The following is a 15,000-nucleotide window of genomic DNA, read 5'->3' on the forward strand; positions in this document are numbered from 1 at the left end:
ACTGAAATGACTCTAAGTGAAATGATTAATATATACGACGCTGAGAGCGCGATTTCTCAATCATTCATTCACCTGTACTATGAACTCGTAACAGACCAGCTCCCATATTCCTTGTTTGCTCAGATCACGTTTACTGTAAAGCAGTGCAGCACAAACGCATGAATTTTTTTCAGGCTTCTTTAGCAACTGCTTAAGTTACTGTCAAGTGCTGTGGTTTGTCTCATTTAGAGCTATCGGTTGTGTAAACACAAAGCCTCGCTATACAAGGCGTGGTGCCCTAGGCACACGCAGATGCCGTGGACGCATACAGTATAAAGCTCTACGATACTGAATTAGTGCGATAAAAAGCCGCTAATTACAATGTGTCCGTAATTTGTTATGAGATTTTACCTGTCATTTCTTTTTTTAAAATCTCCCTTTCCTTTTTCTCGCGCTGCAAATATCTTTTAGGGGTTTCGTCTCTTTCTTACTGTTTGCAGAGTTCATACAGCTGGACTCGTTAAGAAACTCTGGAAACTACAAAAGCGAGGAAAGTGAGGCAGCGCTTCATGCTAACTTGACAGTGACTACGCACAATATTTTGTCCTCAGTTCACAACAGAGTTTTCACAGAATAAATTAATCGAAACTTTATGACTGGCTGTCTTTTAGAGAAAGGCTGTGGTTTATGCATGAATGGTAAGGGCCAAAACAGCGAACAAAAATACGAAACAAAGAAACTCGTCGAGTTTCATAACCATCTTCATACATTAACTAAGCTGTTTGTTGATCGCCATCTTGGATAATCAGTTGTGCTTTAATGTGAATTCGAACAAAAGCAAATCGTGAAGCAACTGACTCCTTTTATGATTCGTCTTCGTGTTTACTAACTTCTTTAAAAGATAACCACTGCAGATGAACCCATGTGTAGCACAAAAGTTTCAAGATTTTATTTTTCTTCCCGGATTGATGAAATGCTAAAAATTTAACAAAGAAACCATGGTTGTAGATGTTAATATGTCCTATTTTTCATTAAAGTTCTTATTTGCCTTCCAAATACAAACATTTTAATTGTTTGGCTACCAAATAATAGCTTTTTCAAACTATGGGCTTTAAAATTGTCTTGACAAAATTTTAGCCTTTAAAAGTAGGGCTTCCTAGACAAATTTCAGTCTTACTATAGCTTCTTATATCGGCGAGATTAATTGTTACATGCAAAATTTTGCTCTAATATTGCCCTGGTGTTTTCCAGTAATTAACCAAAAGTTATTTCAGAGACTATCAATTTTTAAAAACTTCATTCAAAAAACAAATATGGTGACTCGCTACTTTAAGTTGGTTGGTTCAGTTTGAACTTTTTACGTAGCGTTATTACGAGAAAATGTTCCTCAGTATGACCTAGCTTCACACTTATTCGGTTTTCGTAGAAAAGTCCAGAGGGTGGCCGGTGGAAAGAAAGAAAAAAAATTGCGAACGTCAACACTAGTAAAGCTCTTAGATGACAAGGCTCTTCACTAGACATCTGGTTAACTGGGTGCAAGAGTTGAATCATTCGCTTTTCTAGTTTCGATTCCAAGGAAGGAAGATAAATATTATGCCTTAACTGACCACTCTCCATGCATCGGCGCTTTCCATGGACAATGAAACTAATATTAAAGATGCAGTAGCTTCAAGTTTGGCTGGTAGTCACACAGTATGGGACTTAAACTAGAGTTGTCCTCAGTGAGCTCAAGAAAAGGGCCCTAAATACTCGGCCACGTTAACTCCACATAATCACCTATAGAGTTTGCGAAGTAGCAGGACGGAAAATTAGCTTTATCACACTTCCAACAGGTAAGCCTACAAGGAAGAAGAAGGCTTAAATAGTTAGTTAAAGATATTCAGATATTTATTATGGCTCAATCATTATGGCAAGCTCGTTTTCCTCACTGACCGGTTTTAGACGACGGTGTTATTTTCCGAAATTTCACAAGAAAAGCGTCTTTTCGTTGCGATTTCTTCGAGAAAACTTCAGCGATTACCTTCCTAATGGCCTTAACTCTCCACACACAGACCAAAGGATTGAGGGAAGAATTGAAAAATGCCGCTGTTTCAGACCAGCTGTAAAAATTGTAACTGTCAATGTTGCCGAAGAGGAATTGATGGCTAAGGGTGACAACTAGAACAGGAAGATTAAACAGTACATAAACTGCCACGATGGACGCAACATTTATTGCCAGCTTGATTTGCATTTGTCGCATTGCCGACGTGGACGTGAGGTGCTGTTTTTTAATTTGTCTTTGGTGGCGAATTACTGTTTTCAGGATTGCGATTTGGATGATAACAGTAGTTACGAGGAAAAAGGACCACATTGCCAGATGAATACATCGAAAAACTTTATTCTGCGCCCATTGCAAAAATGTGAACAGTATGTTTATCAACCAAATGAATAAAGCCGTTTTCAAAACTCGCCGAGGACGGACAATTGCAGAGTATCTTAGGTGATATTTTAAGGCTATGAGTCTTTCACAGCTTACAGCACTCAATGTCGTGAATAACACTCCGTAGTAAACGTAAAATCCCGACGAGTAAAGCATTCTCACCGAGCAGGGAACGAAGCCGTGCGCGTTTTCGAGCAGTCTGTAGGCCACATAGCTCGGTTGAACTAGGATGCCAACCTGGAGGTCCGAGATCGCCAGGCAGGCAAGGAGGATATTGCAAGGCGATTGAAGGGATTTCCTTGTCAAAATGATCAATACTATGAGCAGATTCGCCATGATAGCGAAAGGCGACAACACGGCATTTAAAACACCTGTTACGAGATTAGTTTCGGTTCGTTGATGGAATACGTCGAATTTAGCATCAGGTAGATGAAAGCACTGACCGTCATCACCTGGTCCATGATTCGCTGGCGAAGTTGTGATGCTCAAATTGTGGGAAAGAAAGGTAGTAGAAGACTTCATTTTCCACGGTGTCTCGAAACTTGTGCTTCTCCTACAGTAACTTTGAACATATTGAACCGGAGGCGTACCATCAAGTATTAAAATACCACTTTCGCCTCTTTCTTAAACACTTCAATACTGAAAGACTGAAAGTAATTACTAACGGAATATGTCCGTAAAAACGTCAATAACGCGTTTGTTGATTGTAGCCTATATGTCATGTAATTTGAAAATGTATTTCAAACAGGACAGACATGATGGAGCAGAACTAACCAAGAATCTGCAGCTGATCGAGCAATCTATGATTTTTTTTTTAAACTAAAAAAGGAAATTATGCAAATCACTGTATTTTATCGGTAATGACGTCGGGAGGAATTCAATTTATCATGCGATATGTATAATTCGGATTTTCTACCACTGAATTAAAGGAGGCTCGTGGAACATTTGGAAACGAAACGTCGAAAGATGACAACGTCGTAATTGTAAAAAAGAAAAGTGTTGAATTCTTAAGCTCCTTGATTCTGAAATTAGGCACTTTAAGATGTACGACGGAGACGGCGATGCAATCTTCCCTTTCGTAAGCAAGAGAGACTTACGACAATTTTCACTATTAAAGGGGCACTGCCATGAGCTGCGCATGCTCGAGTTTGTTTGCTCTCAAGCCCACGGAAAATTCTAGCCGCCATCATGGATTCACACGTGAGTCACGTATATTCGCCAGAGTTTCTCCTTTGTCCACCATGGCCCTCCCCAGTGGACACCATTTTGAATTTGTCGATTCAACTTAAAAAAAGTTCACCTAACACTTTTCAAGTTTTCACAAGACGCTAGCGCATGCGCTTCTCGTGGCAGTGCCCATAACCTAAAACGTTTTATAATAAAGTTTCTATATAACGCGCGCTCTCATTGGTTTAAACAGCGTGCTTTATGAGAGTACAAAGCACGGAACAAACGAAAGCCCACGCCATCATTCGCAGAAATGGCAGATGAATTTCCGAATTTTACCTTGGGTATTATTGAAGCTGTCAGTTAAAGGCTTGCTCAGATATTCTGTCAAGTGCTTTGGATGGAAGACCTCAACCGTCGCCCGGTCCAGCAGTTCTTTCAAGCTCAGAAAGTCCTCACGCTGGAGTTCTTCATTTACAAAATTCCCAACAGGTTTTCAGATTCCAGCCGCAAGCAATGAAGAGTTTGTTTTCCAGTTGTCATGTCGGAAACGTGCAGGTTTTCATGGGCAACAATTCGGCCGGTTTTCACTGAACTTAATCATTTAGATCCTCTTTTTTGCTGTTTTTTACGGACTGAAACCGAACATTGAGGCACTTGTTTTTCCATAAATTCTAATTTTGTGTGATTTTCCAGTTGATTGATGTTTTGACAAGCCTTTGTTTCATTAACCAATCAAATAATCTTAAACGTTCTTACAAGCGCGCTGATTGGTCCAAAGTAGCGTGCTTTATCAGAGTATAAAGCACTGTGCTGACGACATCTCAGTTCGCCACAAGCAGCGCGCGCTTTGAAAATAAAGTAGAATTTTTGAAGAAAATTACTTGTTTTTTATCATAAAACAAATAAAGAAGCCTTGACTGTGCTCTGTTCTGTTGTAAAGCACTTAGGAAGCGGCTAGAGCACTCAAGAAGTAGGGAGAAACACTCGCCTATCGGCTCGTGTTTCCCCCTACACTTCTTTCGTGCTCTAGCCGTTTCCTGCGTGCTTTACAACAGAACAGAGCACAGTCAAGGCTTCTTTATTTGTTAATTATTTTCCTATTTGAAAGTCCATATTAAAAAATGGACTTTGCCGAAAGAATTTTTCAATTCCAGCGAGAGGCGAATTTTCTACGATTTTTTAATCCTACTTTTATTTGGTACACCCCTTCCGCTGGTCAGGACCTCACGGGCTCGCTGTGACGTAGATTAAGGAATACTTGTTGGCGTGGGTCTTATCTTTTCTTACTAATCAACGCCAAGGTATCGCTCAGCGATCGTTTTTGGTATTTTTCAGTAAACAAAAAATATATCATGCCTATATTTATCATCAAGGAAAGTGCCTCTGAATCTGGAAGTGAATAAACTGGCGATTTAAAAAAGAAGAATTTGAGGCGAGTAGTTGCCGGTCTCGACGAGTCAGCCAGCGCTAGCACTGAAACTCAGAACTACGCGGCACCCTACGTGGAAGAACCATTAGCAGACGAGGAATGCCTACAAAATTACAGAGAAGAACAAGAGGATAAGGAAGGTCTCGCGAGGGAATTAAAGTTAACGCTTATATCTGTTCCTGTAAGCGAATCTCATCCGCCTTCAACGATCTTTTTGTTTTGCTGTCCATACAATACTCTTTGAAGTGAATCTAGCACAGTGAAGAAGTTTTACCGGGCTCCTTTTTACCAAGACAAAATCTGCAGCCATTTTTCCTTCTTTTTTGAGGTATTGCGTTTTGCGAGTCGAAGGATTCCTACGTATACTTATTCTTTTTTTAGGATCAGCTGTGTTGTTACATCGAGTGGTTACGCATCTTTCAGGCATTTTCAAGGGAATTATTCCTTACTATACTGTTTATATCGCTATTCCTTTTTCACTTGAAGTCACGTGTTCCTTAATCTAGGTCACAGCAGTATTGTGACCGGGAAGAATCGCGATAGAAGACTAAGGCGAATGGTGAGCCAAAATGGCGGCAAATTTGAACGTTTTCTAGTTTCATTTTCAAATCGCGTTTTGGGAAAATCGCAATTTTTTTTTCGCGAAACGTCTATGAGATATGTGTAGATTCAGATGACTAAGTGAGAAAAATTAGGTTATGGGCACTTTAAGTTTGTCGTTTGCCAATGAGGAAAAAAATATTTAATCTAGGACTAGATTAGCAGTGTATGTCACTTAGAATTAAAAAAAGAATGCGAAAAAACCTCAGAAAAGAAATAGAAAAAAAGTTGAAAAAGTGGATAGAACGATGTCGAACTCGGTTCAATGGCATTAGGGCAATGAACTTAACCTCTGCACTACCGAAACAACTCCTTTAAACTGGCAATTTTAAAGTATTTAAATGAAGCCTCTCCTAACAATTTACTTAAAGCTAACCGAATAAAAAGGCTTGGTTACTAAGAATAGCATCCACCGTCAAAAATGACATCGCTTGTTTACGAAAGAGAAATTAGCGACGACGACAAAAACGTCACCTCAAAATATAACTTTTCATTATCGTAAGTCTTCCGCCATTGTTCCATCTCGTTCACGTCTCACAATGTGGGCGAAGTATCCTAAAAATAAATTGGTATGAGCGGGTTAGGAGCAAAAATATAGAATAAAAAGTTGGCCGTTGTATGCTAACGGTGGCGTCAAAAGCTCAAATTTGATGATTTCGTTTCGTTGTTATGTCTTAAGAGAACAGCAAAACTATGAAATGCGTCAGTGCGGCACGTCAACCCGGTATCAAGCTAATTCACCTCAAGGTATGCTAGGCAGAGCCGAGTTGAGAAAGGCCACGGCTTCAGATCAGTTTTGTAGATTGTAGGTATCTATCATGATGTCCATTTGGATGATCTGATGGAAAGTAGTACAACTGGTGTGTTAAATCTTAGGGAGGCCACTACTATGAGATAAATGTTTGCGGAAAAGTCACTCTGTTGACGATTGAATGTTTTATAATTACCAAGAGGATGAGCAAGCTCACTAGTATAAAATTGATGAAATCGCGATCTGAAACTCTGTCAAACTTTAGACCAGGCAGAAAAAAGCAACTGTGACAGTTCGCTTTCTTGCTGTGCTTTGGTTTTCTTTGGTTGCTGGATTGTTTCTCAGCGTCTTGCCCGTGTACCTTCTTCAATTTCGCAGCTTTTAGTAATTAAAACACCCCCTTGTACATGTTTTCTATGTCGACTTGATTAGCAGTCTGAATTTGCTTAACGGAATCTTTCAACATTGTTTAAATAATGTTTCTGGCACAGACAAGAGACTAGAATACGAATTCATTAGCGTTTTAAGCCGAACATCTAATTTTAGTGCTATGTTTCTGTCGTAAAGTAAAAACACACTTGAGTAATTTCGCTCGATTAGATGCGAATCTTTGAATTTGTTACGACCTTGTGCACAATCAGCTTCGAGCGCTCTCTGGCGCTTAGACTGCACTTTCGCTACAAAGGCCTCGTCACTGCGAAACGCGTTCTAATGGTAATCATCTTCATCTGGCTTCTCAACATTGCGCTCCCATCTCTACAGTGGGTACACAATGCAATCGCCCGAGGCCTGCACCTGTTTTCGTGGTTGGCTTTCCTGATCATTGATCGTCGTTCACCACCATCGGCGTCAAATTATGAGACAACAGCTGCAACTGTCTTCCTCTAACCATCATAATTTTAAAAAGCAAGTGAAGTTAGCAGTCGACATAGCTTACGTTGTTGGAATTTATTTCTTGTTCAATCTTCCTGTCCTTGTCGTTACAGCTTTGCACCAGCTAGTTATGGGTCATATAGACACCTACGATTACTACAGTTGGAGCGGAACTGTTGCTTTTTTAAACTCATTTATAAATCCATTGATTTGTCTCTGGCGAAGCAGGGAGATTCGAGATGCTGTTAGGAAGCTTCTCGGAGATAGGCTCTGCAAGAAAGGCGATCCAGATAGCTCGAAAGATCCTTCAAGAGTTCGAAGAAAATTTGAAAATGCTCCAAATCTGAGCACAGAGGGGCTTTGAAGGTACTAAGGGTTATCAACATCAACGTCTTCATCATCATCACCATCATCGTCATTAACATCATCACCATCGACATGAGTATTATAATCATCAACATCATCATTAAAATCATCATCATCATCATCATCATCATCATCAACGTCATCAGCATCATCATCATCATCATCATCATCAACGTCATCAACGTCATCATCATCATCGTCATTAACATCATCACCATCGACATGAGTATTATAATCATCAACATCATCATTAACATCATCACTAACATCACCATCATCGTCGTCATCATCAAAATCCTGATCAACTGATCAACTTCATTCTCATTGTAATCGTCAAAATCCTCAACATCATCATCGTCATTATCACCATCAACACTATCATAAACAACGTCACTGTGATCACAAACATCATTAACATGATCATCATTGTCGTCGTCGTAATCTACATCAATCTACCTAATGGTCATCATCATCATCGTCGTAATCTGCGTCATAGTCATCGGAATCATCATCATCATCACCGTCATTATTTTGGTTAGTCAATGAGGGTAAATATGGGGCAAGTAAAAGCGGACTTTTTCCATGCCTAAAGGCTTGCTGTTCCTAAGAAACAATGCCTGCTAATGAGAGTCAGAAAAAAGAACTAACCCTAACCCCCTCATCATAGCATATGGTGAACGTTTCAAGTCCAGGGCGTATTCCCTTCTTTCACTGACTTAGGAATGCTAATTTGCAAACGAAAGATGAAATACATAATCTTGTAAGACATCCTGACCAAGTCATTCGCCATTGTGGATTCATATTTTTCCTCAAGTTAGCACCAATTTTTATCTTCTTTTTCGCAAGGCACCTAAACACCCAGCTCAATATACAATATTGCTAAGCTCTCGACAGTATCTTTTAGGAATCAAATGGTAACTTTAATTACTACTGTTTCACTGAGAATACAGCATGATCAGCCTGATTGGTTAAAGCCATATTTCATCGTAATATAAAACAAACCAAATAACTGGGTTTTTCCTTAGTAATAAAGAAAAAAAATGAACTTATTGATTTTAAGGAAAGTGTATAAACACGTAGACATCAGCTGTTAACAAATAATGAGAAAATAATGCTCCCAAGAAAGATTCAAAGGCTTTTTGTGTATTTTTTGCAACTTAAGGCTTTTCAATGACCCGCGTCAGTTGGGTTCAAATTTTGATAAATGATTAAAAATATTGATTAAATAAAATCGCTAGCCTTGGAAAACTCAAGATTAATTTGTTTCAAAGTTTCAAGGTGTTATTACCCTTCGTAAAACGACTTTGTCTACTTGAGAACTCGGTTGGAGATAAACATTCTCAAGTCAATTGCCACTAGCTTTCGTAGATATGTTGTCGGTCAAATCCGGGCTTAGGTTGAATCAGTTTTTACCTTACGTAGGTTAAATTGGTAATCCTCATTTTACCTAGGTTTAATATGCACTCTACCTAGTTTAAATCAGATATCAAATCATCTTATCGGTTTCTGCATTCATACTCTTCATACTCAACAACACAACATAGTAAGGGAACAAAGAACTGCACTATGTGCTTACCGGTACTCGAACTAAAGTCCTGTGTCTTCACCATATTACAATACAACGACGAACATGTTCAATCCAACGCAGTTCTTTTCATTATTTACTTTTGCAGAATAAGTCAATTGACGTCCATGTATAACAACCAAAACTAATCCTAACCTGAATTTTAATTTTCTCTAGGCTTAAATTATAGGCTCCAAAAAATAGTTTCTTCAATTCATCTGAGTGAGTATTCAACCATCGTAGGTAAAATGAGGATCACCAATTCAACCTAGGTAAAAACGGATTGAACCTGAGAACGGATTTTACCGGCAGCTGATACATTTGATGTCAAGTTGTACAGAAGGGTTGGGGACAGTCCGTGCAGTTTATTTTGCCGATGGTTTATTTCAATCTATATGTCCACTTTTCCTCTTCATTTCAGTAATTATTATAGGATTTGAGGCGCGTGTAATACGGTCCTTGAAGACTTATATTTTGAACTGGGACTGAAATGACTCTAAGTGAAATGATTAATATATACGACGCTGAGAGCGCGATTTCTCAATCATTCATTCACCTGTACTATGAACTCGTAACAGACCAGCTCCCATATTCCTTGTTTGCTCAGATCACGTTTACTGTAAAGCAGTGCAGCATAAACGCATGAATTTTTTTCAGGCTTCTTTAGCAACTGCTTAAGTTACTGTCAAGTGCTGTGGTTTGTCTCATTTAGAGCTATCGGTTGTGTTAACACAAAGACTCGCTATACAAGGCGTGGTGCCCTAGGCACACGCAGATGCCGTGGACGCATACAGTATAAAGCTCTACGATACTGAATTAGTGCGATAAAAAGCCGCTAATTGCAATGTGTCCGTAATTTGTTATGAGATTTTACCTGTCATTTCTTTTTTTAAAATCTCCCTTTCCTTTTTCTCGCGCTGCAAATATCTTTTAGGGGTTTCGTCTCTTTCTTACTGTTTGCAGAGTTCATACAGCTGGACTCGTTAAGAAACTCTGGAAACTACAAAAGCGAGGAAAGTGAGGCAGCGCTTCATGCTAACTTGACAGTGACCACGCACAATATTTTGTCCTCAGTTCACAACAGAGTTTTCACAGAATAAATTAATCGAAACTTTATGACTGGCTGTCTTTTAGAAAAAGGCTGTGGTTTATGCATGAATGGTATGGGCCAAAACAGCGAACAAAAATATGAAACAAAGAAACTCGTCGAGTTTCACAACCATCTTCATACATTAACTAAGCTGTTTGTTGATCGCCATCTTGGATAATCAGTTGTGCTTTAATGTGAATTCGAACAAAAGCAAATCGTGAAGCAACTGACTCCTTTTATGATACGTCTTCGTGTTTACTAACTTCTTTAAAAGATAACCACTGCAGATGAACCCATGTGTAGCACAAAAGTTTCAAGATTTTATTTTTCTTCCCGGATTGATAAAATGCTAAAAATTTAACAAAGAAACCATGGTTGTAGATGTTAATATGTCCTATTTTTCATTAAAGTTCTTATTTGCCTTCCAAATACAAACATTTTAATTGCTTGGCTACCAAATAAAAGCTTTTTCAAATTATGGGCTTTAAAATTGTCTTGAAAAATTTTAGCCTTTAAAAGTAGGGCTTCCTAGACAAATTTCAGTCTATAGCTTCTTATATCGGCGAGATTAATTGTTACATGCAAAATTTTGCTCTAATATTGCCCAGGCGTTTTTCAGTAATTAACCAAAAGTTATTTCAGAGACTATTAATTTTTAAAAACTTCATTCAAAAAACAAATATGGTGACTCGCTAATTTAAGTTGGTTGGTTCAGTTTGAACTTTTTACGTAGCGTTATTACGAGAAAATGTTCCTCAGTATGACCTAGCTTCACACTTATTCGGTTTTCGTAGAAAAGTCCAGAGGGTGGCCGGTGGAAAGAAAGAAAAAAATTGCGAACGTCAACACTAGTAAAGCTCTTAGATGACAAGATCTGGTTAACTGGGTGCAAGAGTTGAATCATTCGCTTTTCTGGTTTCGATTCCAAGGAAGGAAGATAAATATTATGCCTTAACTGACCACTCTCCATGCATCGGCGCTTTCCATGGACAATGAAACTAATATTAAAGATGCAGTAGCTTCAAGTTTGGCTGGTAGTCACACAGTATGGGACTTAAACTAGAGTTGTCCTCAGTGAGCTCAAGAAAAGGGCCCTAAATACTCGGCCACGTTAACTCCACATAATCACCTATAGAGTTTGGAAGAACGTTTACTTTTGGCCTCTGCTTATAGCTCTGTGAGTATGGCTCACTGGCTAGCATATCCACAGGCTGCGAAGTAGCAGGACGGAAAATTAGCTTTATCACACTTCCAACACGTAAGCCTACAAGGAAGAAGAAGGCTTAAATAGCTAGTTAAAGATATTCAGATATTTATTATGGCTCAATCATTATGGCAAGCTCGTTTTCCTCACTGGCCGGTTTTAGACGACGGTGTTATTTTCCGAAATTTCACAAGAAAATCGTCTTTTCGTTGCGATTTCTTCGAGAAAACCTCAGCGATTACCTTCCTAATGGCCTTAACTCTCCACACACAGACCAAAGGATTGAGGGAAGAATTGAAAAATGCCGCTGTTTCAGACCAGCTGTAAAAATTGTAACTGTCAATGTTGCCGAAGAGGAATTGATGGCTAAGGGTGACAACTAGAACAGGAAGATTAAACAGTACATAAACTGCCACGATGGACGCAACATTTATTGCCAGCTTGATTTGCATTTGTCGCATTGCCGACGTGGACGTGAGGTGCTGTTTTTTAATTTGTCTTTGGTGGCGAATTACTGTTTTCAGGATTGTGATTTGGATGATAACAGTAGTTACGAGGAAAAAGGACCACATTGCCAGATGAATACCTCGAAAAACGACATTCTGCGCCCATTGCAAAAATGTGAACAGTATGTTTATCAACCAAATGAACAAAGCCGTTTTCAAAACTCGCCGAGGACGGACAATTGCAGAGTATCTTAGGTGATATTGTAAGGCTATGAGTCTTTCACAGCTTACAGCACTCAATGTCGTGAATGACACTCCGTAGTAAACGTAAAATCCCGACGAGTAAAGCATTCTCACCGAGCAGGGAACGAAGCCGTGTGCGTTTTCGAGCAGTCTGTAGGCCACATAGCTCGGTTGAACTAGGATGCCAACCTGGAGGTCCGAGATCGCCAGGCAGGCAAGGAGGATATTGCAAGGCGATTGAAGGGATTTCCTTGTCAAAATCATCAATACTATGAGCAGATTCGCCATGATAGCGAAAGGCGACAACACGGCATTTAAAACACCTGTTACGAGATTAGTTTCGGTTCGTTGATGGAATACGTCGAATTTAGCATCAGGTAGATGGAAGCACTGACCGTCTTCACCTGGTCCATGATTCGCTGGCGAAGTTGTGATGCTCAAATTGTGGGAAAGAAAGGTAGTAGAAGACTTCATTCTCCACGGTGTCTCGAAACTTGTGCTTCTCCTACAGTAACTTTGAACATATGGAACCGGAGGCGTATCATCAAGTGTTGAAATACCACTTTCGTCTCTTTCTTAAACACTTCAATACTGAAAGACTGAAAGTAATTACTAACGGAATATGTCCGTAAAAACGGCAATAACGCGTTTGTTGATTGTAGCCTATATGTCATGTAATTTGAAAATGTATTTCAAACAGGACAGACATGATGGAGCAGAACTAACCAAGAATCTGCAGCTGATCGAGCAATCTATGATTTTTTTTTTAGACTAAAAAAGGAAATTATGCAAATCACTGTATTTTATCGGTAATGACGTCGGGAGGAATTCAATTTATCATGCGATATGTATAATTCGGATTTTCTACCGCTGAACTAAAGGAGGCTCGTGGAACATTTGGAAACGAAACGTCGAAAGATGACAACGTCGTAATTGTAAAAAAGAAAAGTGTTGAATTCTTATTAAGCTCCTTGATTCTGAAATTAGGCACTTTAAGATCTACGACGGAGACGGCGATGCAATCTTCCTTTTCGTAAGCAAGAGAGACTTACGACAATTTTCACTATTAAAGGGGCGCTGTCATGAGCTGCGCATGCTCGAGTTTGTTTGCTCTCGAGCCCACGGAAAATTCTAGCCGCCATCATGGATTCACGCCTGAGTCACGTATATTCGCCAGAGTTTCTCCTTTGTCCACCATGGCCCTCCCCAGTGGACACCATTTTGAATTTGTCGATTCAACTTGAAAAAAGTTCACCTAAAACTTTTCAAGTTTTCACAAGACGCTAGCGCATGCGCTTCTCGTGGCAGTTTCCCTTTAAAGTGTCCATAACCTAAAACGTTTCATTTTCCTATTTGAAAGTCCATATTAAAAAATGAACTTTGCCGAAAGAATTTTTCAATTCCAGCGAGAGGCGAATTTTCTACGATTTTTTAATCCTACTTTTATTTGGTACACCCCTTCCGCTGGTCAGGACCTCACGGGCTCGCTGTGACGTAGATAGGAATACTTGTTGGCGTGGGTCTTATCTTTTCTTACTAATCAACGCCAAGGTATCGCTCAGCGATCGTTTTTGGTATTTTTCAGTAAACAAAAAAATCAATCATGCCTATATTTATCATCAAGGAAAGTGCCTCTGAATCTGGAAGTGAATAAACTGGCGATTTAAAAAAAAAAAGAATTTGAGGCGAGTAGTTGCCGGTCTCGACGAGTCAGCCAGCGCTAGCACTGAAACTCAGAACTACGCGGAACCCTACGTGGAAGAACCATTAGCAGACGAGGAATGGTTACAAAATTACAGAGAAGAACAAGAGGATAAGGAAGGTCTCGTGAGGGAATTCAAGTCAACGCTTATGTCTGTTCCTGTAAGCGAATCTCATCCGCCTTCAACGATCTTTTTGTTTTGCTGTCCATACAATACTCTTTGAAGTGAATCTAGCCCAGTGAAGAAGTTTTACCGGGCTCCTTTTTACCAAGACAAAATCTGCAGCCATTTTTCCTTCTTTTTTGAGGTATTGCGTTTTGCGAGTCGAAGGATTCCTACGTATACTTATTCCTTTTTAGGATCAGCTGTGTTGTTACATCGAGTGGTTACGCATCTTTTAGGCATTTTCAAGGGAATTATTCCTTACTATACTGTTTATATCGCTATTCCTTTTTCACTTGAAGTCACGTGTTCCTTAATCTAGGTCACAGCAGTATTGTGACCGGGAAGAATCGCGATAGAAGACTAAGGCGAATGGTGAGCCAAAATGGCGGCAAATTTGAACGTTTTTTAGTTTCATTTTCAAATCGCGTTTTGGGAAAATCGCAATTTTTTTTCGCGAAACGTCTATGAGATATGTGTAGATTCAGATGACTATGTGAGAAAAATTAGGTTATGGGCACTTTAAGTTTGTCGTTTGCCAATGAGGAAAAAAATATTTAATCTAGGACTAGATTAGCAGTGTATGTCACTTAGAATTAAAAAAAGAATGCGAAAAAACCTTAGAAAAGAAATAGAAAAAAAGTTGAAAAAGTGGATAGAGCGATGTCGAACTCGGTTCAATGGCATTAGGGCAATTAACTTAACTTCTGCACTACCGAAACAACACCTTTAAGGTGGCAATTTTAAAGTATTTAAATGAAGCCTCTCCTAACAATTTACTTAAAGCAAACCGAATAAAAAGGCTTGGTTACTAAGAATAGCATCGACCGTCAAAAATGACATCGCTTGTTTACGAAAGAGAAATTAGCGACGACGGCAAAAACGTCACCTCAAAATATAACTTTTCATTATCGTAAGTCTTCCGCCATTGTTCCATCTCGTTCACGTCTGACAATGTGGGCGAAGTATCCTAAAAATAAATTGGTATGAGCGGGTTAGGA

At 39.3% G+C, this 15,000-nt stretch overlaps 3 protein-coding genes across 3 annotated transcripts; all 3 read right to left on the bottom strand.

Annotated features, from left to right (window-relative positions):
- Positions 1-1,219: 1,219 nt before the first annotated feature.
- LOC138008836 (melanocyte-stimulating hormone receptor-like) lies at positions 1,220-3,771 on the bottom strand. Its single transcript, XM_068856126.1, has one exon. The coding sequence runs from the start codon at positions 2,918-2,920 to the stop codon at positions 1,904-1,906; it is 1,017 nt and encodes a 338-aa protein (XP_068712227.1). The 5' UTR covers positions 2,921-3,771; the 3' UTR covers positions 1,220-1,903.
- A 3,819-nt stretch (positions 3,772-7,590) lies between these two features.
- LOC138005178 (calsequestrin-1-like) lies at positions 7,591-8,377 on the bottom strand. The gene is made up of 2 exons (XM_068851446.1): positions 8,363-8,377; positions 7,591-7,884 (listed from the first exon to the last, which is right to left on the bottom strand). The coding sequence occupies exons 1-2, from the start codon at positions 8,375-8,377 to the stop codon at positions 7,591-7,593; spliced, it is 309 nt and encodes a 102-aa protein (XP_068707547.1).
- A 2,254-nt stretch (positions 8,378-10,631) lies between these two features.
- LOC138008837 (melanocyte-stimulating hormone receptor-like) lies at positions 10,632-14,616 on the bottom strand. The gene has a single exon (XM_068856127.1). The coding sequence runs from the start codon at positions 12,606-12,608 to the stop codon at positions 11,592-11,594; it is 1,017 nt and encodes a 338-aa protein (XP_068712228.1). The 5' UTR covers positions 12,609-14,616; the 3' UTR covers positions 10,632-11,591.
- Positions 14,617-15,000: the final 384 nt, after the last annotated feature.

Source organism: Montipora foliosa, chromosome 6, assembly GCF_036669935.1.
Source record: "Montipora foliosa isolate CH-2021 chromosome 6, ASM3666993v2, whole genome shotgun sequence".
In the NCBI taxonomy this organism is placed as follows: Eukaryota; Metazoa; Cnidaria; class Anthozoa; order Scleractinia; family Acroporidae; genus Montipora; species Montipora foliosa.

Coding starts and splice junctions, on each gene's coding strand:
- LOC138008836 (XM_068856126.1), bottom strand. CDS start 2,920: ATGAAGTCTTCTACTACCTTTCTTTCCCACAATTTGAGCATCACAACT.
- LOC138008837 (XM_068856127.1), bottom strand. CDS start 12,608: ATGAAGTCTTCTACTACCTTTCTTTCCCACAATTTGAGCATCACAACT.